At 46.6% G+C, this 22,829-nt stretch overlaps 1 protein-coding gene across 1 annotated transcript in view; it reads right to left on the reverse strand.

Annotated features, from left to right (window-relative positions):
- Window positions 1–1,476: 1,476 nt before the first annotated feature.
- MTPN (myotrophin) overlaps window positions 1,477–22,829 on the reverse strand; it is a 29,177-nt gene continuing 7,824 nt past the window's right edge. The window contains exons 2-4 of the mRNA XM_075855853.1: window positions 20,033–20,146; window positions 19,259–19,342; window positions 1,477–3,924 (exon numbers count right to left, since the gene is read on the reverse strand). Of these exons, the coding sequence (XP_075711968.1) occupies window positions 3,838–3,924; window positions 19,259–19,342; window positions 20,033–20,146 (285 nt within the window). The 3' untranslated portion in view covers window positions 1,477–3,837. The remainder of the gene's footprint in view (window positions 3,925–19,258; window positions 19,343–20,032; window positions 20,147–22,829) is intronic.

Below are 22,829 nucleotides of genomic sequence, written 5' to 3' on the forward strand. Positions count from 1 at the left end.
AGAAATCAAGAACTGATTGATTGGGTGTTCAGAAAACAGTCAGTTTCCTCAAGGCACTCATCACACCTAGTCCCAAAACTAGATTTCCATTAAATGACCACTAGGGGGTGTATATACACTATTTTTTGGTTCTTCGCTTGACACAGAGGTAAATGAAACAATTCTGGCTTCCTGCTGTCACCACTAGGGGGAGCTGGGTGAAGACAGATTTATTAGAGAGTTCTAAGGAAGCTATAGAATTCCATATTCAGGCTGCCGACCGACAGCCGAGATCCCCACCAAACCGGAGAATGAAAGTTGGGTCCCACTGGGGACAAGAAATGACATCAAACCAGTGCAATGGGGCTGGCAGTGGACAGGAGCGCTGCTGTGAAAGGAAAAACTGAACGATCCTCAGCGACAAAGCAACAAGCCCTAAAGCCCCAGTCAAGTGCAACTTTCTCATGAATTAAAATCAACCAGACAAAGCGTATAGTTTTTAAAAGGGGGGAGCCCAGGGTATAAGACCACCAGAGGGGGGGGGGGGGGGGGTCTTCTCTCTCCTCCCATCATTAAAGAGGTTGCATGAGAGTAAAAAGAGTGTTTGTTTTTTTTTCCCTCCTAGAAACAGTCAATGAGGCTGAGCTGCAATACCAGACACAGCCACATGGACAAGAGTGGCGCTCTTAATATAGGGTTCCCAACTGCCAGAAAAATATTACCACCCCGATCTGATGAGTTGCATTTTTTTTTAAAGGTGTTTTCCCACAATACACCTGTATCCCCCATGCACAGGATACATGTGCAATCACTGGGGGTTCAACAGGTGGGACCCCCAGTGATGAGAACAGAAATTCCCCTGAAGCGCTCCATGAGAATGGAGTGCTTATGTGCATGCTTGGCCAGGGCTCCATTAATTTCTATGGCATATTCGGTCCCCCATTCTCCTCATCAATGGGGGTCCCAGAGGTCATACCACCAGCGATCACACGTCTCCCCGATCCTGTGGCTAGGGGATGCATGCGTTGTGGGAAAACCCCTTTAAGTCTACGGTCAGTTTTAAAGTGATTGTCCAAGATTAGAAAACCATGGCTGCTTTCCTCCCCAAACAGTGCCACACCTGTCCACAGGTTGTGTGTGGTATTACAGCTCAGCCCCCTTTACTTCAAATAAACTGAGCTGCAATCCTAGTCACAATCAATAGACCGAAAAACACGGCTGCTTTACTCCACAAAATCGCATCGCATGTCTCTATAGGTTGTGACCGGTATTGCAGCTCAGTTCCATTGAAATGAATTGGACTCAGCTGCGATACCGCACACAACCTGCGGACACATGTGGCGCTGTTTTAAAAAAAAAAAAAAAAAAAAAAGCAGGCACGATCTTCTAACCTTGTCCAACCCCCTTTAAGATTTCAGACGGCCGTTTATTCTTATACGAAAATTCAGTACAACCCCCTATAAATAAGGACAACATTTTACCGACATGACCACCATAGAGTTGTTAACATTTATTTATTCTTTTTTTTTTTTCCTTTGGAGTGAACTTCCAGATGGAAGCAAAAAGTTTTACAAACAGAATAAAAACAAAAGATTAAAGCGACTGCAGAGATTTAATTTATTCAAAATAACAATAAAAAAAAAATTATCGATTTAATTCAAGCAAAGCAAATAGAAGAAAAGACAAAAAAAAAAAAAAAAAAGTCAGGGGTCAAGTAAAAAGATGTAACTTTTGAATCCAGCCTCTTACTATGAAGCTTTTCATGGGGTCTGAATTATAAGGCCTCAGATATGAATGACCCCGGGTGCTGGGTATGATGGGCCCCTGAGCATCCATAGGGGGCCCCATGCACATAATACATTCATCACTTCTAAGCAACATCCAATAAATGTCAGAAATAGAAAAAGCAAGGGGGCGTCATTCGCAGGGTAGAGAGGGATTATAGCAGCCAAAGTCCTGGAGCGGCAGGAAGGAAGCGCCAACGGCCTCGGAGTGACGGGAATGGTCAAAAATGGGACATGGACACAATCGCTATTACTGCCACAATCAATGGTTTGGGGCATCAGTGGGAAGGAGATCTATGGAGGAGGTGACAATAAATCTAAAAGGCCAAGTAAAGGCCCACTGAAGCTACAGCCTGCAACATATTAATGTAGCCAATCGCAGGACAAGTAAGCGGCGTGTCAAGACTCTTTCGTGCCAGGGCCTACTGCCACCTTAAACGCCACTTATAAAAGAGCATAGCTACTTTTCAAAGAATAGCGCCACACCTGTCCACAGGTTGTTTGTGGTATTGCAGCTCAGTCACATTTGGAAAAGAGCAGCCATGTTTTTCCTAGGCTGAACAACCCCTTAAAAGTGGCAGGAAAGAAAACAGTGATTACGGGACCGGCATACTGAGATAGTGCTGTCTAGTCTGGCTTGTCCCAGTTTATCTTAATGACTGTAGGAGGCAGGGAATGCTGGGAGTTGTAGTTCAGCCAGCTGGAAATAGGAGCTAGTTCACTAAAATGAATTTGGCGAGTTACAATAAAGTCTCTATGTTCGCTCATATAAAAAAACGGTACAGTCTACGAATTGTAGGGGTCCTATAGGGCCAAAAATAATTGACCGCACAGGAGCAAGTATTATATATCTGTCCATAATAAGATACATTACTACAGTCCTGACGCCGTTCTCCCAATGTACAAATACAAAAATACACTATGCAAAGTAGTCCACAAGCGGCACCGCAAATGATTTAAAGGGGTTGTCTAAGATTAGGGAAACATGGCTGTGGTCTTCCACAAACAGCGCCACTCCTGTCCACAGGTTCTGTTTGGTATTGCAGCTCAGCACTATTAAAATGAATAGAGCTTAGCTGCAATACCAGATAGGACCCATGGACAGATGTGGCGCTGTTTTTGGAACACAGCAGCCATGTTTTTCTAACCCTGGACAACCCCTTTAATGCACATAATAGGCAAAGGGAAAAATAGAAAAGACAAAAATTCCAACCAACTGCAGAGAATAAAGGTTTTTGATTAGTAAGCAAATCGCTTAAAGGAAACGCCACTTTTTTTTTACAGAAATCTTCCATAATGTTAAGTAACTTTGCTTACGTATTCTGTACAGATTGAGTTACGGCAAGTTTTCTTCTCCAGACGCATCCAAGGGGATAGTAAAAAAAATAAATTATGTTTATAGTTCACCTTCAAATGAATGCTCTGCTTGCAAATAGAACAGACTGCAGCTTCGGATGTGACTAAAGTATAAAATGTGCTGCTTTGGAGGTGACTGGAGTACAAAACGTGATGCAAGTCAAAATGGTCTAGACAAAATAAAGTCTTGCAAAGTTACTCAGCATCGTATGTGGATATTAACTGTAATATGCTGGTAAAAATGGTTTATTCCTTTAAATACATTTTGATTCATGGCTTTGGGTCATGATTTATGGTTTAAGATGATACAAAACCTCATTAAACTGCGTCGGGTGAAACTTTTTATTAAACTGTATAGAACATGGCGCCAAAGCCAAGAACTGCTTCATACCACTCATTATACTAAATAAGAAGGTCATGGGCCCAGCGCACACAATCCCGGTGGATGGGGAATTCTAGTTAACCAGAGATGATCGTTATGGGGCGATCCCCAAACACCCAACACCGCTTGCGACAGTGGTACATTCGCCAATCTTCGAAAGCCTAACATGGTGCTTGGGTACTTGGTGTGACTGAGGCGGCCGCTGCTCTCCTTACTTTGTGTCCTCAGATTTAAGAGATGGTTGAATCAAACGGCAGAAAAAAAAAAAAAAAAAAAAAAAAGGAACAGAATAAGACAGCAGTGAGAGGCAAACGTCGCAGACAAACTCCAGTCCCATCAATGAAGAAGTTCCTTAATAGACAGGTCGTCTGTGGATTCCAAGGCACTCAGTCCGTCAGGTCCTTTTACGTTCTTGTCAGCTCCCTGCAGGGACAAAGACCGAGGAAAAGTGAAGACGACGACAAAGTACAAGTTGGGAGAGAAGAAGAGAGCGAGAGCAAAGAAAGAGAAAAGAAAGAGCAGAGCGAGCGAGAGCAAAGAAAGAGAAAAGAAAGAGCAGAGCGAGCGAGAGCAAAGAGCAGAGCGAGCGAGAGCAAAGAGCAGAGCGAGCGAGAGCAAAGAGCAGAGCGAGCGAGAGCAAAGAGCAGAGCGAGCGAGAGCAAAGAGCAGAGCGAGCGAGAGCAAAGAGCAGAGCGAGCGAGAGCAAAGAGCAGAGCGAGCGAGAGCAAAGAGCAGAGCGAGAGCAAAGAGCAGAGCGAGCGAGAGCAAAGAGCAGAGCGAGCGAGAGCAAAGAGCAGAGCGAGCGAGAGCAAAGAGCAGAGCGAGCGAGAGCAAAGAGCAGAGCGAGCGAGAGCAAAGAGCAGAGCGAGCGAGAGCAAAGAGCAGAGCGAGCGAGAGCAAAGAGCAGAGCGAGCGAGAGCAAAGAGCAGAGCGAGCGAGAGCAAAGAAAGAGCGAGCGAGAGCAAAGAAAGAGCGAGCGAGAGCAAAGAAAGAGCGAGCGAGAGCAAAGAAAGAGCGAGCGAGAGCAAAGAAAGAGCGAGCGAGAGAAAAGAAAGAGAAAAGAAAGAGAAAAGTAAAAGAGAGAGCGAGCGAAAAAGTCACTTGGGTCACTGATTTTATGAGGCCCACAATAAGGACTTCTATAGACCTCAATAGAATACCCAAAAATTATCCAGCCCCAATTTTCGGGTTCACTGTCTCCAGAAATTCTGTCCAGTCCTGGTTGGACGTCAGGCTGGACATTAGGCAGTTGGACCCTCCAGGAGCCGGTTTGAATTTTCTTTCCTTACAGGTGTTGTATGAAATCAGAAAAACCAGTCTGCCTTCCGCCAGAAACAGCGCCTTCTCTTGTCCATAGGTTGGCACTGGAATTACATTTAAATGAATAGGGCTGAACTGCAACACCAGACACCCCATGGACAAGTGTCGAGGCGTTTGGAAGACGTCAGCCATGTTTTTGCAATCTCATACAACCCCTTCAAAAAGGGAAAATAAAAAATAAATAAAAAAAAGTTGGACTTCAGGGGTCTTTGATTTGTCCAGTTTGGCTTGAAGCGATTTCCACCCTTAGGCTATGTTCACACGGGGTATTTTGACGCGGAAACCGCGTCGCAAAACTCGGCAAAAACGGCCCGAGAACGCCTCCCATTGATTTCAATGGGAGGCGTCGGCGTCTTTTTCCCGCGAGCAGTAAAACTGTCTCACGGGAAAAAGAAGCGACATGCCCTATCTTCGGGCGCTTCCGCCTCTGACCTCCCATTGACTTCAATGGGAGGCAGAGAAAGTGTATTTCGCGCTGTTTTATGCCCGCGGCGCTCAATGGCCGCGGGCGAAAAACTCCGCGAAAATCGGCGTGCAGGGAGAGGAATATCTGCCTCAAAGTTCCAAACGGAATTTTGAGGCAGATATTCCTCCCCCAAAATACTCTGTGTGAACATAGCCTAAGACCTGCATAGCCTTAAACTTTTTATTTCATAATATAAATAAGTCCAAGATTCTGTGCAGATTAATTTCTGAATATATCTTTATAGTGGTCAGAGCTCCAGATCATGATAAAAAAAAATCTGTCTACCTGCAGCCTCCACTAGGGGGAGCTCACTGCATACGGCTTTCTTATGGACTTCTATGTGTAATCAGTATGCAGTGAGCTCCCTCTAGTGGTGACCACAGGCAGTGCAGATCATCATTTAATTTGATATCTTTACGGAGGATTTGGAGCTCTATCAGAAAAACGGTGCTCGGACTGCTGTAAAGATATATTAATAAATCAAATCAGCACAGAAAGCTGAAGCAAAAAAACAAACCCATGGTGTTAACAGGTAGACATATCCTTTAACTTGAGGTACGGGGGGGGGGGGGGGGGTTTAAGGACAGCGACATCAAATCGGAGAACTCATTTTTAACCTTTAGGGAACGGTTGATATCTCATGGGGTTTTATTACTTAGAGCCGACGCCTGACAACCGTTTAAGTAACCGTTTTTTATTAGATCCTTGCCGAGTTGCGACTAACCTGCTTTTTATGAGAAAAAAAATTGCATAAAACGGAAGCGGGAATATGGATTTGTTCCACGCTCTCGATGCCGTATACAATATCTGTAAATGAAGTCACGTATTTGTTTTTTTATGAGTTACAGGAAATCTCTTGGAGCATAAGAGAAAAAAAATAATAAAGAAATAAGAATGGTGGTTAATACCGCCGCTGCTTTCTGGTGCCGGCACCGGGACCAGGGAGTTTTATTGATTTTAAAAGAACAGTAATTAGTTTCAGCATCATTTTACACTGCGGTGGGAAATTGGTTTTGCGGTAGAGCGTTGTACGTTCCAGTCAGAAGACCTCAAAGGGTTCGGATTTTGCTCGTAGATCGAATATTGTCTCGCCCAGGATGTAATAAACAAAAAAAACATGAATTTCCGCATCTAGGTCGTGATGAGTAAATTGCACATGCGGTTTGGGTAAAAAGAGGCAAAATGAGTCCAGGAGGAGCGAGGAGTCAGCTCTTACTATTCGGCTTTACAGCAGCAGACTGACTCTGGGCTTCTAGTTCTTTATCATGTTGCTCTAGTATGAAATATTTTAGCGTTTAAATCTTCACAAAAATATGGAATCTTTTTAACGCTTTGCTTTATTTAACTTGTGGCGATCATGGATCATACCCCAATCACACCCAAAGCTGCATTCAAACATACAGTTTAGCCGTCAGGCTGCATTACCTCACATTTCACCGATGCCACTTGCAGGATCGGTATCTGTACAGGCCATAGTCGATCTGCCGCGGTGAATGTGATGTCATTTTTACACTAACACTACACAATAGTTTGATGCATGAAGACGACGACGACTACTACAGATACGTTGTATGACAGGAACGTTGTGAAGTTGTATGTCTGGCCGCGCAGGGATGACAAGCAAGCTTACTACTGCTAAGACAGAATTTGATATGCAGCTCTAGAGGTGAATGGAGTAAAAGACAAGACTTTAAATAACGCTGCAAATTATTTCTACGCATTTATGAGCGGTGTATGGACGGTATATCGAGCGCCAAGTCCCATCGGCTTAAAGAGAAGTCTAGATCCTTTGTACCAGCAATTGGACCCCGACTGATCACACATTTATGGCTCCTCTAATTCGTTTTTTTAGAAGAGAACAATCCGGCCTCTGTCTGCCACCATAAGTAGCTCTGGTAACTACATGTCCCATGATGCCTAGCGCAGATCACATCCATCACAGTTCTATAGATCACCAACCAAAAGTGCTCCAAGGACGGACGACCGGATCATGGGCGCCCAAGATGGCAGCGCCCTCTTTCATCAGGATAAGGCCCCCGCCGCGCTGCAGGATAACGCCCCCCGCCGCGCTGCAGGATAACGCCCCCGCCACGCTGCAGGATAACGCCCCCGCCACGCTGCAGGATAACGCCCCCTGCCACGCTGCAGGATAACGCCCCCTGCCACGCTGCAGGATAACGCCCCCTGCCACGCTGCAGGATAACGCCCCCTGCCACGCTGCAGGATAACGCCCCGCCACGCTGCAGGATAACGCCCCCGCCACGCTGCAGGATAACGCCCCCGCCACGCTGCAGGATAACGCCCCCGCCACGCTGCAGGATAACGCCCCCGCCACGCTGCAGGATAACGCCCCCGCCACGCTGCAGGATAACGCCCCCGCCACGCTGCAGGATAACGCCCCCGCCACACTGCAGGATAACGCCCCCGCCACACTGCAGGATAACGCCCCCTGCCACACTGCAGGATAACGCCCCCGCCACCCTGCAGGATAACGCCCCCGCCACACTGCAGGATAACGCCCCCGCCACACTGCAGGATAACGTCCCCGCCACACTGCAGGATAACGCCCCCGCCACACTGCAGGATAACGCCCCCGCCACACTGCAGGATAACGCCCCCGCCACACTGCAGGATAACGCCCCCGCCACACTGCAGGATAACGTCCCCGCCACACTGCAGGATAACGCCCCCGCCACCCTGCAGGATAACGCCCCCGCCACACTGCAGGATAACGCCCCCGCCACACTGCAGGATAACGCCCCCGCCACACTGCAGGATAACGCCCCCGCCACACTGCAGGATAACGCCCCCGCCACACTGCAGGATAACGCCCCCGCCACACTGCAGGATAACGCCCCCGCCACACTGCAGGATAATGCCCCCGCCACACTGCAGGATAACGCCCCCGCCACGCTGCAGGATAATGCCCCCGCCACACTGCAGGATAACGCCCCCGCCACACTGCAGGATAACGCCCCCGCCACACTGCAGCATAATGCCCCCGCCACACTGCAGGATAATGCCCCCGCCACACTGCAGGATAACGCCCCCGCCACACTGCAGGATAATGCCCCCGCCACACTGCAGACATTGTACAGGAATGATGAGGAACATGACAAAGACTTCAAGGTGATGACTTGTCTCCAAATTCCCCAGATCTCAATCCGATCGATCATCTGTGGGATGCGCTGGAGAAACAAGTCCGATCCCTGGAGGCCGCACCTCACACCTTACAGGATATAAAGGATCTGCTGCAGACGTCTCGTGGAGTCCAGGCCGCGACGGGTCAGAGCGGATATACCGGCCCCAGGGCGACTACACGAGATTAGGCCGTGGTTGTAATGTTCTGGCTGATCGGCGCACATATAAATATAATTTAAAATAAAATTTGTGACCCAGTATAAGGAAATGTTTCGTTCACACCGTATTTTTGCAGGCGGGAAATAAAAAAAAAATAAAAAATAAAAAGTCTCAAAATTCCTTCAAGAATTTTTAGGCAGATTTTGACATGCCGGCAGAACATTTGCTGCATTTTTCGCCCGCGGCCCAAAACGCGATCTCTGCCTCAAATGGATATCAATGGTAGGTCAGAAACGGAAACGCCCGAAGAAACGCCATGTCGCTTTCCCGCAAGCGCTTTTACCGCTAAATCAAAATCTGCCTAAAAATTCTTGAAATCAATGGGAGTTGGTTGAGAGTTTTTTTGGCGCTGTTTCCGCGTCAAAAACCAGCGACAAAATACTCTGTGAACTAGCCCTATGCCGCACACAGCTGAAGTGCCGTTTTATAATCTCACATTTCCAGCCTCCACATCTTGATCTGTAACGTGGGATCGACACTCGGAATATCTGAAGCTTCACCGCTTTGTAAATAATTCGACCGGCAACTAATTAGAAATAAAAGCGCGACTTTGAAGGGAGAAGAAAAAACAACCGGAACGGGATTTCTATACATTTGAAGGACACTGGCGATAACGCTGAAGATTGACAGAGACGTCCCGAACGCAACAAGATTAAATCGGAGAATCAAAAACAGGAAGCGATGAAAGACATGAATTATTTCTGGGACTTTATTAGCTTATTTTGGTGCAGGATGCGGGCACGTCAGTCACATTTCTACCATCAAGAGCCTTCTGTAAACAAGACCATTAAATTGCCGTCTCTCTTGATACCTGTAACTAGGAGTTCCACGCAGTATAGAATAGTCGTTTCCTTTACCAGTGTAGGGGGGGGGGGGGGACGACGACCACAGCCAGAGTGTCACCCAGCTTTCTACAGACCCCGATTGGCATTAATATATGCCCTGTTATATGGTTCTCCCTTCCAGCCTGGCCTGTGTAAGATTCTAGCATTCTGTTCATGAACCAGGCAGCTCAGGATGAGCAGTGCGGTGGGAGCCGCCCGCGGTCGTGCCACAATCACAGGAATTCAAGCATGGATATCCTGCTCTCCTAGGGAAATAATTCGGGTCAGTTCAGAGTTTTTTGCCGCCGATTTTGTCGTGGAAACCGCGTCGGAATCAACACCAAAAGACTTCCGAAATCGCCCCCATTGATTTCAACGCGAGGCAGAGACTGTTTTTTCCCAGTTGGCTTTTGACCACTCGTAGGGGGGGGAGGTGGCATGGCCTTTGACGCAGTTTCCGCCTCTATAATAAAGCCACGGCGCTCATTTCTGAGTGTTTTACGCAGTGTTTTTTACCCGCGGTCCTTCCTTCAATTGCCGAGGGCGAAAAAAAAAACCTGAAGAAATAAGAAAATACGTGCAGGCAGGCAAGAATTCTGAAGCAGATTCTTTCTGCCTGCAAAAAACCATGTGAACAGGGCCTTAGGTTGGGCAATTTTAGGGAGACGAAAAGCAGAAGTCTAAACATAACGCTAAGGCCCCATGCACACGGCCGCGCCTGTAACCACGAGCCGCGATTGCGGGCACGGCCACCCGCATTTTCAGGCTGTGCTCCCATACAAAGCATGGACCGTAAAAAGCAAAAGATATGACACGTCCCATCTGTTGCGGTATACCTCTACGGCCCGGACAACGTCCCATAATTAAACGGAAAGGCGTCGGTGAACAATAGAAGTGAATGCTTCCGTAGTTGCGGACCGTAATTCCGGCCGTGTGGATGGGGCCTAAGGCTGGGGCACCAGAGTGGTTTTTGGTCAATCACAATTAGCGGTAAAAACGCAGCATTGCAGCGACTTGACCCCAATGTTTCCATGTCATGGAAAAGGTCGTGACCAGCGGCGATCAAAATTATTTATTGTTGCGCAACTTCCCCCCGCCATTGGAAAACAAGAGAATGCCTTACTTTTATCGTGACCTAAAGTCGCCGTGGAGTCCAAGGAAGACTTCTGTACACCCTTTTCATCCATTTCGGTCTACGGAGATCCGACCCTCACACGGTCTAGGTCTATAAACCATGAAGACATCAGTCCAGTAGGTCCGCTGCCCATGGAGAGGGGGGGTCTTAATCAGTCCTCCCCCTTAAAGGAACCGATGGCAATCATCTCCTTCAATCGTTTCCTCTATAAGGCTGCAGCCGGGGACCACTTGTCACGTACCGATGACGGACATTAGGATTCGCCTCACGCTCCTGATCTATGACGTCCTCTCCTTATCTGGCCGGCTGCAGCTCTCAGAGCATCAACCTTCATCATCTGCGGAGAACGACGTCCGTTCTGCCAATCAGACGCTTTCCACGAAACGTCGGTCAAGTAAGACCAGGAGGAGGCTCACCCCGCTCCGGCCAGCCGCTGCCGCGTTACTGGAAAGATGGAGAGCTCCCCGTGTGCTGTGATAGTATCGCTCCTCGCAGCGTCTCTGCTGCCAGACACATCGTTTGTTATGTGCCGCTTATACTGGAGGAGATAAGGGGACGTCATCCGGCTGTAACCTCTTGGAAAGCCATCGAGCGGCTATTAATGTGTCTTCAACCCGACCGGCCAAACAAAGGCTCCTCACAGGGTTGTATGATATAATGTCTGGATGGGAGAGAGAAAACAAAAAAAACAAAAAACACACCTTTCCCCAAAGTTCGTACAATATTGGAACAAGGAACCTGAAGTCCATGATCTCCCCATGAAGCTGGTCACATCTTGGACTGTCCACTTTCAACCCATTTACAGAGCTCCAAATCCTCTGCATAAACCTAGAGCTAAAAAAGATTCTGGATTCCTGCAGTCACCACTAGGGGGAGCCTTACTGCGGAGTTATTATTGACTTTAATGTATAGTCAGTATGCAATTAGCTCCCCCTGGTGGTGACTACAGAATTATATCATGTAACATATCTACACCAGGGATTTGGTGGTCGGTTTTAATTTCTTGACATTTTCAAGATCCCTGCTTGCAGTCAGTAAACGCAAATATTCACTCTGAAATTAATCCAGATTATGGGCAACTGGCAAAGGTGCAGGGCTTGTTAGAGTAATGTATGTACACAGTGACTCCACCAGCAGAATAGTGAGTGCAGCTCTGGAGTATAATACAGGATATAACTCAGGATCAGTGCAGGATAAGTAATGTAATGTATATACACCGTGACTCCACCAGCAGAATAGTGAGTGCAGCTCTGGAGTAGAATACAGGATGTAACTCAGGATCAGTACAGGATAAGTAATGTAATGTATGTACACAGTGACTCCACCAGCAGAATAGTGAGTGCAGCTCTGGAGTATAATACAGGATGTAACTCAGGATCAGTACAGGATAAGTAATGTAATGTATGTACACCGTGACTCCACCAGCAGAATAGTGAGTGCAGCTCTGGAGTATAATACAGGATGTAACTAAGGATCAGTACAGGATAAGTAATGTAACGTATGTACACAGTGACTCCACCAGCAGAATAGTGAGTGCAGCTCTGGAGTATAATACAGGATGTAACTCAGGATCAGTACAGGATAAGTAATGTATGTACACCGTGACTCCACCAGCAGAATAGTGAGTGCAGCTCTGGAGTATAATACAGGATGTAACTCAGGATCAGTACAGGATAAGTAATGTAATGTGTGTACACAGTGACTCCACCAGCAGAATAGTGAGTGTAGCTCTGGAGTATAATACAGGATGTAACTCAGGATCAGTACAGGATAAGTAATGTATGTACACAGTGACTCCACCAGCAGAATAGTGAGTGCAGCTCTGGAGTATAATACAGGATGTAACTCAGGATCAGTGAAGGATAAGTAATGTAATGTATGTACACAGTGACTCCACCAGCAGAATAGTGAGTGCAGCTCTGGAGTATAATACAGGATATAACTCAGGATCAGTACAGGATAAGTAATGTAATGTAATGTAATGTATGTACACAGTGACACCACCAGCAGAATAGTGAGTGGAGCTCTGGAGTATAATACAGGATATAACTCAGGATCAGTACAGGATAAGTAATGTAATGTATGTACACCGTGACTCCACCAGCAGAATAGTGAGTACAGCTCTGGAGTATAATACAGGATGTAACTCAGGATCAGTACAGGATAAGTAATGTATGTACACAGTGACTACCAGCAGAATAGTGAGTGCAGCTCTGGAGTATAATACAGGATGTAACTCAGGATCTGTACAGGATAAGTAATGTAATGTAAGTACACAGTGACTCCACCAGCAGAATAGTGACTGCAGCTCTGGAGTATAATACAGGATGTAACTCAGGATCAGTACAGGATAAGTAATGTATGTAAACAGTGACTGCACCAGCAGAATAGTGAGTGCAGCTCTGGAGTATAATACAGGATGTAACTCAGGATCAGTGAAGGATAAGTAATGTAATGTATGTACACCGTGACTCCACCAGCAGAATAGTGAGTGCAGCTCTGGAGTATAATACAGGATGTAACTCAGGATCAGTACAGGATAAGTAATGTAATGTATGTACACAGTGACTCCACCAGCAGAATAGTGAGTGCAGCTCTGGAGTATAATACAGGATGTATCTCAGGATCAGTACAGGATAAGTAATGAAATGTATGTACACAGTGACTCCACCAGCAGAATAGTGAGTGCAGCTCTGGAGTATAATACAGGATGTAACTCAGGATCAGTACAGGATAAGTAATGTATGTACACAGTGACTCCACCAGCAGAATAGTGAGTGCAGCTCTGGAGTATAATACAGGATGTATCTCAGGATCAGTACAGGATAAGTAATGTAATGTATGTACACAGTGACACCACCAGCAGAATAGTGAGTGGAGCTCTGGAGTATAATACAGGATATAACTCAGGATCAGTACAGGATAAGTAATGTAATGTATGTACACCGTGACTCCACCAGCAGAATAGTGAGTACAGCTCTGGAGTATAATACAGGATGTAACTCAGGATCAGTACAGGATAAGTAATGTATGTACACAGTGACTCTACCAGCAGAATAGTGAGTGCAGCTCTGGAGTATAATACAGGATGTAACTCAGGATCTGTACAGGATAAGTAATGTAATGTAAGTACACAGTGACTCCACCAGCAGAATAGTGACTGCAACTCTGGAGTATAATACAGGATGTAACTCAGGATCAGTACAGGATAAGTAATGTATGTAAACAGTGACTGCACCAGCAGAATAGTGAGTGCAGCTCTGGAGTATAATACAGGATGTAACTCAGGATCAGTGAAGGATAAGTAATGTAATGTATGTACACCGTGACTCCACCAGCAGAATAGTGAGTGCAGCTCTGGAGTATAATACAGGATGTAACTCAGGATCAGTACAGGATAAGTAATGTAATGTATGTACACAGTGACTCCACCAGCAGAATAGTGAGTGCAGCTCTGGAGTATAATACAGGATGTATCTCAGGATCAGTACAGGATAAGTAATGAAATGTATGTACACAGTGACTCCACCAGCAGAATAGTGAGTGCAGCTCTGGAGTATAATACAGGATGTAACTCAGGATCAGTACAGGATAAGTAATGTATGTACACAGTGACTCCACCAGCAGAATAGTGAGTGCAGCTCTGGAGTATAATACAGGATGTATCTCAGGATCAGTACAGGATAAGTAATGAAATGTATGTACACAGTGACTCCACCAGCAGAATAGTGAGTGCAGCTCTGGAGTATAATACAGGATGTAACTCAGGATCAGTACAGGATAAGTAATGTATGTACACAGTGACTCCACCAGCAGAATAGTGAGTGCAGCTCTGGAGTATAATACAGGATGTATCTCAGGATCAGTACAGGATAAGTAATGTAATGTATGTACACAGTGATTTTCTCACTTGAATTTTGTAGTTATAAACAAAATCCATATTTATTGCCACATTTCAATATCTCCAATCACTTTGGAAACATATTCTTGATTAAGCCCGAACCCAATCCAACGTTACAGATGGTTCTGGGCTCCGGGGACTCCCATGTAATTAACGGCAAACGGGCTTTTTAGCGTCTTTCTCACTGTATGGTTTAGCAGAACTTAAAAAGGACCATTGGCACGAGGTCAGCAGCTCTCCAGCTGGTATCTGTTGGCGGTGTTATTCTGCCAGGAGTTTCAACCACTGACAAATTCAACAAGAAAGACATTGACTGATCTAGAGAAAGGTTTGGCCCTTGCTTGCAAAAAGGCGGCTGCTCGCACAGTCACTAACATTTATCCTTAGGATAGACCATCAATGTATAATCTGTGGGGGTCCGACTCCCAGAATCCACTCTGGTGAGGCTAGCAAAGGGAATGATGTGCCGCAGCCCGTTTACTGCAGTTCCCGACACAGCGCCTGGGCATGGCTATGCTTGGTATTGCAGCGCAATCAATGGGGCTGGGCTCTAAATGAGCTGCAGTACCAGACATAGCCACATGGACATAGATGGAGCTGTGTTCTGCACTGGGGACACCATGCAGGTCGCCGTCCGTTCACAGATTTTCCTACGCCAATGCAAAACCCCCGGTGCCCGTCTCTAGAGCCGCAACAGTTTTTTAGCGTAAACCTCACGCTGCCATAATGTGTCTCCTACTAAACAGATTGAGCGCCGCAGCTCCCGCTTCCGTACACAGATCTGTCACTGGAGCGAGCGTGGGCGGCGAGTAAATTTACATAGAATCATAATTACTCATAAGAAGTGAAATATTGGGTGAGAAGCGGCGGTAGAGCCGCAAGGGAGCCTAGACTTACGCCGGCGGCTTGCCTTAAAGGGCCACTAACTCTGAAGTCAGTGGGTTATAATAGTGCAATTGATGACCACCCAGCTTTCCGCAGACCCTGAATGACAAAACCTGCACCATTATACAGAATCTGCTTCACGTGTCCGTAGTTCTGGCATGAACCAGGAGGCTCAGGATGAACAGTGTTACATGGAATCGGCGAGAGGACAGGGCTTCAAATGTATAAAATCAGTAGCCAATGTAGAATCCGTGGCTGCGATGGAGAGGAGGGGGCTCCTATAATCCGGGATTGATAATAGCAGAACGACCGTGTTACACTGCGGCCCCTTCTACGCTTTTATCTAAGCATAAAATGAATAAGATAAGGCGGCCAGACGCCAGGCTGCCTACGGTAAGATCCTGGAATACGCCTAACCACTAATTCCAGCACCGCCAATTGGAGATTAAAGACATAGCCGTACAGCGGCGAGTGAGAACTGGCAGAGGACGCTGGCACCCCGGACGCAGTATTACAATGGAGCAGAGAGAATTATAACGAGGGTCACGTTGTGCTCCACTGGCCCGTTCAGAAAAGCAGCAAAGTATTAACACGAATTGGATCTGTGTGGGCTAAAAAACAAAAAGAAAGACAAAAGCCCCAACGCCACGGAAATGCGCCAAAATCTAATTAGATTTGGACGCGCGGTGCACGAAGAATACAGAGAAGCAGATACAAAAAAAAAAAAAGAAGAAAAAAGGAGAGACATTGTGTAATAGTGGAGCTCCGGGGGGAAGGGGGTTACAAAACTTTATGAATTCAATCAGAAATAGTAAAAAAAAAAAAAAAAAAGAGAAAAAACTTCTGCAGAAGTTAAAAAAGAAATAAAAAAAGTGTCAGGTGCAGTTGATGCTCTGCTGGTGTCACTCCAGAGGTGGAACACTTTGCATTGTACGTGTCTCCGTGGTCTCCCGCCATCCAGTCGTTACGTAGCATCAATAAATAACGACATGTCACCTGCCTAAAGCGGACAATCGCTGCGGTGACACCAACATGGACCACACGGGACCATGTAGGATTATTAATAGAGAGCAGCGGAGAACTGAGGAGACAAGTGGCGCTGGAATGGTGCAAAGCCGACAAGATATACATATTCAATAGTTTATTTTTTACGAGGGAGAGGGAGAGAGAGGGGCGAGAGAGAGGGGCGAAAGAGGGAGAGAGAGGCGAAAGAGAGGGAGAGATAGAGGGGCGAGAGAGAGAGAGAGAGGGAGAGGGGCGAGAGAGAGAGAGAGAGGGAGAGGGGCGAGAGAGAGAGAGGGGCGAGAGAGAGAGGGAGAGGGGCGAGAGAGGGAGGGAGAGGGGCGAGAGAGAGAGGGAGAGGGGCGAGAGAGAGAGGGAGAGGGGCGAGAGAGAGAGGGAGAGGCGAAAGAGAGAGGGAGAGGGGCGAGAGAGAGAGGGAGAGGCGAAAGAGAGAGGGAGAGAGGGGCGAGGGAGAGAGGGAGAGAGAGGGGCGAGGGAGAGAGGGAGAGAGAGGGGCGAGGGAGAGAGGGAGAGAGAGGGGCGAGGGAGAGAGGGAGAGAGAGGGGCGAGGGAGAGAGGGGGCGAGGGAGAGAGGGGGCGAGAGGGAGAGGGGGCGAGAGGGAGAGAGGAAGAAGAGAGGCGGGAAGGCGAGAGGAAGAAGAGAGGCGGGACGGCGAGAGGAAGAAGAGAGGCGGGACGGCGAGAGGAAGAAGAGAGGCGGGAAGGCGAGAGGAAGAAGAGAGGCGGGAAGGCGAGAGGAAGAAGAGAGGCGGGAAGGCGAGAGGAAGAAGAGAGGCGGGAAGGCGAGAGGAAGAAGAGAGGCGGGAAGGCGAGAGGAAGAAGAGAGGCGGGAAGGCGAGAGGAAGAAGAGATGCAGAAGGCGAGAGGAAGAAGAGAGGCAGAAGGCGAGAGGAAGAAGAGAGGCAGAAGGCAAGAGGAAGAAGAGAGGCAGAAGGCGAGAGGTGGAAGCTGAGAGGAAGAGAGGCAGAGGCGGTATGTAATTGCATGACTGTGTAAAAGGAAGCAGAGGATTTGGATGGCATTTCCGACCCCTAGAAAATTATGATGAAATGAATCAGCACACAATTTTTACTTCTTTAGATTTAAAAAAACAAATAAATAAACCACAGCGACGCGTCCAATTCTGATCTCCCATCGGTGTAGACGTTAGCACACGCTGGGCGGTACAACTGCACGACGCTCGGAGAGTATTGTGCACGGGGCCTATTAGAATGAATAGGATGGGAGATCAGACTCGGAGGGACACTAAGAACACTTCGGATTTTCTCGGGAAGGCATTTCCATTTCCTACACATTTGGCGCCGGCTGCCGTGGGAATGACGATTTTAATCTCTTACACTCGAGTCATCGGATAAAACGAGTCACATTAATGTGCGGGATAAATTAATCCTTTAACACTACGACGGGTGCAAATCACTTCCAGGAGCGCCCTAATCTTTATTAATAGAGGGGGAGAAAAAAAAATGATATTAAAAATAATCTGTGCACTCCTCGCACTGGACGCCGCGAGCAGACGGCGCGGTCCGCAACTCCCCTGAGCACATTAACCCCGTCCTTCTCATAGGTCGCCGCCGAGGGAGTTCAGCTTTCTAAGACGCCTTTTAACTTGTGGGACCGGTGAGCTCTCCGGCTGCACAGCGGGGACGTCTCAGAAGAGGCTTACATTGGATTAGACAAATGAGTCAAAAATCACGTGAAACGAAGAAGAACGGGCCGAGGTGGAAACGTGATCAATGCGTAAAAAAATATTTGTTTAACCCTTTGATCGCCGCAGTCCGTGACCACGGCATGATTAAAGGGAACTTCCATCTTTGATCGCGTCACTGCAAACCCAATGACGCGATCAAACACCGGGGAATCCCTCTGCAGTCAGCCCTGGGGACCTACAAAGGACCCCAAGGCTGTCTGTTCAGTTTGCCTGCTGTTCGCATACAGGAGTATTCTAATACATTACAAGTAAAAAATAGTCATAAATAAAAGTTACCCCTTAATGGGATTTAAAAAAAAAAAAAAAAAAAAAGTCATAATTTTGCATTAAATATATTTTATTGTCCCTACGCTAAATAAAAACCTACACATATTCAGTATGTAAACGACCGTAATAACCTGAAGAGTTAAATGTAACGGGTTATTTAGCGTGAAAGGTGAACGGGCTAAAAAATAAAAGAAAAACGATGCGGAGAATCGCTTTTTCTTATATTCATGCCGTAAAAATTAATTCTTTCTACCTCCAAAACTATGACAAATAATTCCATTTCTCCCGCATCAAACAAGGCCTTATAGGGCCACGGCAATGACAAAAAAATATATATATATATATATAAAAAAAAAAAAAAAGTTATGGCTGCTGAAATGCAGAGGTAAAAAACGGAAAAATGTAGCTGGTCATTAAGGGGTTAAAAATCTAAATCCTACCAGATCAGAGACGGTCACTGGGTTACTTGTAACTTTCAGAAACATTAAAGCTGCGTCAGCTTATTATCCTGGAACAGCGCCACTCTTTTTCATGGGCTGTGCCTGGTATTGCAGGTCAGATCCTTCTGCGTAACTATAGCTGAGCTGCAATGCCAGGCACAACCTATGAACAAGAGTGGTGCTGTTCCTGTATTAACCCCCAAAAATTATTAAGGGCCTTTAAAGGGGTTATGAGATACATAGGATGGTCGCCGGGTGCCCCACCTATCGCTAGAATGGGAGTGTCAAGGAGGAGGAGTTTGACTCGATCGAGTGTGATCCAGTTCTAGTGATCGAGGGGATCTCAGCGATCACACATTTCCTGTGGTTAGGGGATACACGTCCTGTAAGATCACCTTTACATCAGTGAATGTTGTAGAATTTCTCACCCTCTCTAGAAGCAGCTTGACCGTTTTGAAGTGACCCTCGTAGCAGGCGGACAGAAGAGGGGTGATGCTGTGTTTATCTGCAGCCTAGAAAGAAAAAAAAACAGCGGAAACAAAAACACCATCAGCGGTTATAAAAAGCCACAAACGTTACTGCTGGACTACCGCGGTGGGGTAGACCATACTGGGAAGAAGGAGGGCGATTGACGGCTCAGCTTAAAAGATGTTCAGGGAACGTAGGAACTCCAACAACACCTTAAACATCCAATATCTGTGAGCCTCCTAATCTTCCATAGGCTTCAATGGAGAGGGTCACACGCGAGCACGGTCACCGCTCCATTGAAGTGTATGGAGAAAGCAGCGACCAGGAAGCGACAGATCACCAGACCACCGTTCTCTTGATAGGTGCGGCTCCCAAAAGGTGGAGAAGCCATAGACGCCCAAAATGAGAACACCCCTTTTAGATTTATTCCAAAGCGTCAGACGTATGGCCAAATGTAGTGTGAACAGAGCATTAGCCTCAGTGTCCATTGCAGACAGAGAAGTAGATTTCTGCTGCAGCAAGCCGCCTCCCAGCCTGAACCCCGCCCCTTTTTCTACACTTTCTTCACCAGCACTAGCATGGTCAGCTCCTGGGACACATATAGAAGACTTGGTTTTCGCCTCCATTGGATTATGGGATAAACCATGAAGGAGGTGAAAGAGGATATTGTGTCATGTTTTTTATTCCCCCACGACTTTAGCCATTTTTTTTTTGTCCATATACTAGTGACTTACATTAATATCCGCTCCTTTTGCCAGGAGATATTCCAGGACTTCATCCTGCCCGCAATCTGCGGCATAATGTAGAGGCTTCCGTCCCCCCTCCAGCATCCGGTTGACATCCACACCCTAAAATGTAGAAAACACAGAAATTGATATAACTGTAAAAAAAATAAAATAAAAAAAAAATGCTATTTCTATCTTACACTAAAAAATTAAGATACAAATCTGCCTCATACAAAGCAGCGATTGCGACAGATTCCTGAGATTACAACAGTATTTTCCAGTTTACTTGAGGCAATCTACTCTCTACATAAGACCCTTCGTTACATCGGGATCCCAGGCACCTCCAGAGCTGCATTCTGCTGGTTTTTAATATCAGAGTTAACATATCTTAGGCACCACCTGCTTGTTCAGGGTCTGTACAGAGAAAGTTACACTGCAGGAGCACGGTGCATAAAACTACACGGTGGGATTTACAATATTATAGAACCAGAGGGCTAACAGATTTCAAGCCGCAGGTGCAGTATTCGGAATGCAGCTCTGGAGGTGATTGGAGACAGAACGAAATGTAAGATCAGCACAGGAGAGTTTGCAGCCCTAACAGGAAATATGGTCAGACGGCACTGGGATCCTTCAATGGACCATGGGTTGCCTGCCCATATATGGTATGGCCCTCGATCGTGTCACAGGGATCCCTCCCTTCTCATTTTCCCCTTGAATGCTGTGGTCAGCTTTGCTCGCAGCATTCAAGGGAATAGCGGCAGTGATCAGATGTAATAACAGCCATTGCCCCACTTCTGACAAGCGTATGCACGCGGTCAGCATGAGGCGAGGTGGCCGGTGCTGTACTAATGAGCGGCGGCGGCGCCTGCCCTGAAGATAGAACATGGGTGAGCATTGCAGTGCACTCCAAACCATACGGTTACACGGTGTCATACCCAGTGCAAGTCTCAGGGGGCGGAGCATGACACAGGGATTCTATTTAGTGTCAAGCTCCGCCTCCCTCAGACCCTGCACGAATCATAACAGAAGTAAACCAGTGTGTTCCTTTAACCATCATTTGTGTAGCAGACCCAGGCAAAAAAACAAACACACAAGAATCTTAGGAGACACGAAACATCACGGAAGCACACGCGCAATCGGTAGTGAAAGTCCTTTAATCCGGCATCAGACAACACAGAAAGCGCGATTATCCAGCACAGATCTGAAGTTTAACTACAAATGTATTCACTAAATATAAGTTTAATTCCCTTTTCTATGGCCTGATAATCCGGCACCTGTCTAGTCACATTGATGCCGGATTAAAGGAATTTTTCTGTAATTTAAGATTTGCCATTGGTGCAAAAATGATAAATGTGAGAACCCATTGAAGATCTTGTACGGAGTATACAAGGAGCGGTGGTCCATCCCCCACCTATAAAGTTGTAATTATTAGCAGAGGAGCAGAATTTGCATTACATGAATCGGCAGTTTGTATTATTTGCACTTATCGCCCCAGGTCCAGACCTGCCGCCAAGCACAAAGGGCACTCGCCCGTTCACAACGCAGGACGAGAGGCTGTGAGCAGAGATAAAACCTGAGCGGCGCGAATACGAAAAAAACGGAAGACTTTAAAATCTGCCTCGTTCAGCGTTGCAACCGCGCCTTGTACCAGAGACGGCAGGAATATACTCCCTACTACCGTTTTACTGCATTAATTCCCCATTCAGAGTCCTAGGAAAGCGGGATGACAACCCGAGAGCTGCAAAAACAAAAATAAGTTATATCCGATTCTGGGAGAGCTGTGTGAGAACCAAATGGAAGTCACATTAGCTTCAAAAATGGATATTACCCAACTTTCCCGGGCTTCTGAAGGGCAAAATATTGGAGGTACATATTGTTGTACTGTTAAGCACCAATACTGATTTACGTTCTTGCCATTAAATGCCTGCCACCCAGCTTTCCCAGAAACGGATGAACAGAATTTGGGAGTGGCTTCTTGCAGATCGGCAGATTTACCATTATTAATACCAGAAATTGGAATAAATGATTGTGCAGATCCAGCTTCGCGCTTCTTAATAAATTTGGCGCATTTTCCGCCAAAGTACTTTAGTTTATGCCTTCTGTATGAGACCTCAGTGTTAGGTAATGATATGATGCTGGCGGCCTGCAGTCGCCACTAGGGGGAGCTCACTGCATACCGATTATACATTGAACACAATAATAAACCAGTATGCAGTAAGCTCCCTCTAGTGGTGGCTGCAGGCAGTGCAGAATAGTTTAATTATTTCTCTCTACAGGGGGATTTGGAGCTTTGTTTCAGGAAAACTGACCGCTATAAATATATATTAAGATGTCAGCACAGAACGTTTGGACCCATTTAGATATGAAGCGTTATTTTTCCCCTAAATATCTGGATACCACGGCAGAAATCCTGCAGAACCCGTTAGAAGTCAATGTGGTGCGTCATGGTATCCGGCATATGAAGAGTATCCAGGACGGTGATCAGTATCTTGGTCGCTGTTCTTTGTCCGTTGCTTCTCTGGGTTGTTATAAATACGAGAAGCGTAATAACCGTTATGTAATAACCTGTGCAGCAATACAGTTTCCCATTTGGTTGCAATCTAACCACAAATGGATAGAAAAAGTGGAAGAACGAAGGAGTATTAAACGGAGCACCATATAACTACCGTGGAGGAGGAGATGGGGGCGCAGTACAGGGAACGAGGCAGTAAAGCAGAAGGATACAACATGGGACAAGCGCCCCCAGTTTACTAAACAAGAATTTTTCCTTATCTTCCGACCACCCAGCTTTCCATGGACCACAAAT

Source organism: Rhinoderma darwinii, chromosome 3 (assembly GCF_050947455.1).
Source record: "Rhinoderma darwinii isolate aRhiDar2 chromosome 3, aRhiDar2.hap1, whole genome shotgun sequence".
Taxonomy (NCBI): Eukaryota; Metazoa; Chordata; class Amphibia; order Anura; family Rhinodermatidae; genus Rhinoderma; species Rhinoderma darwinii.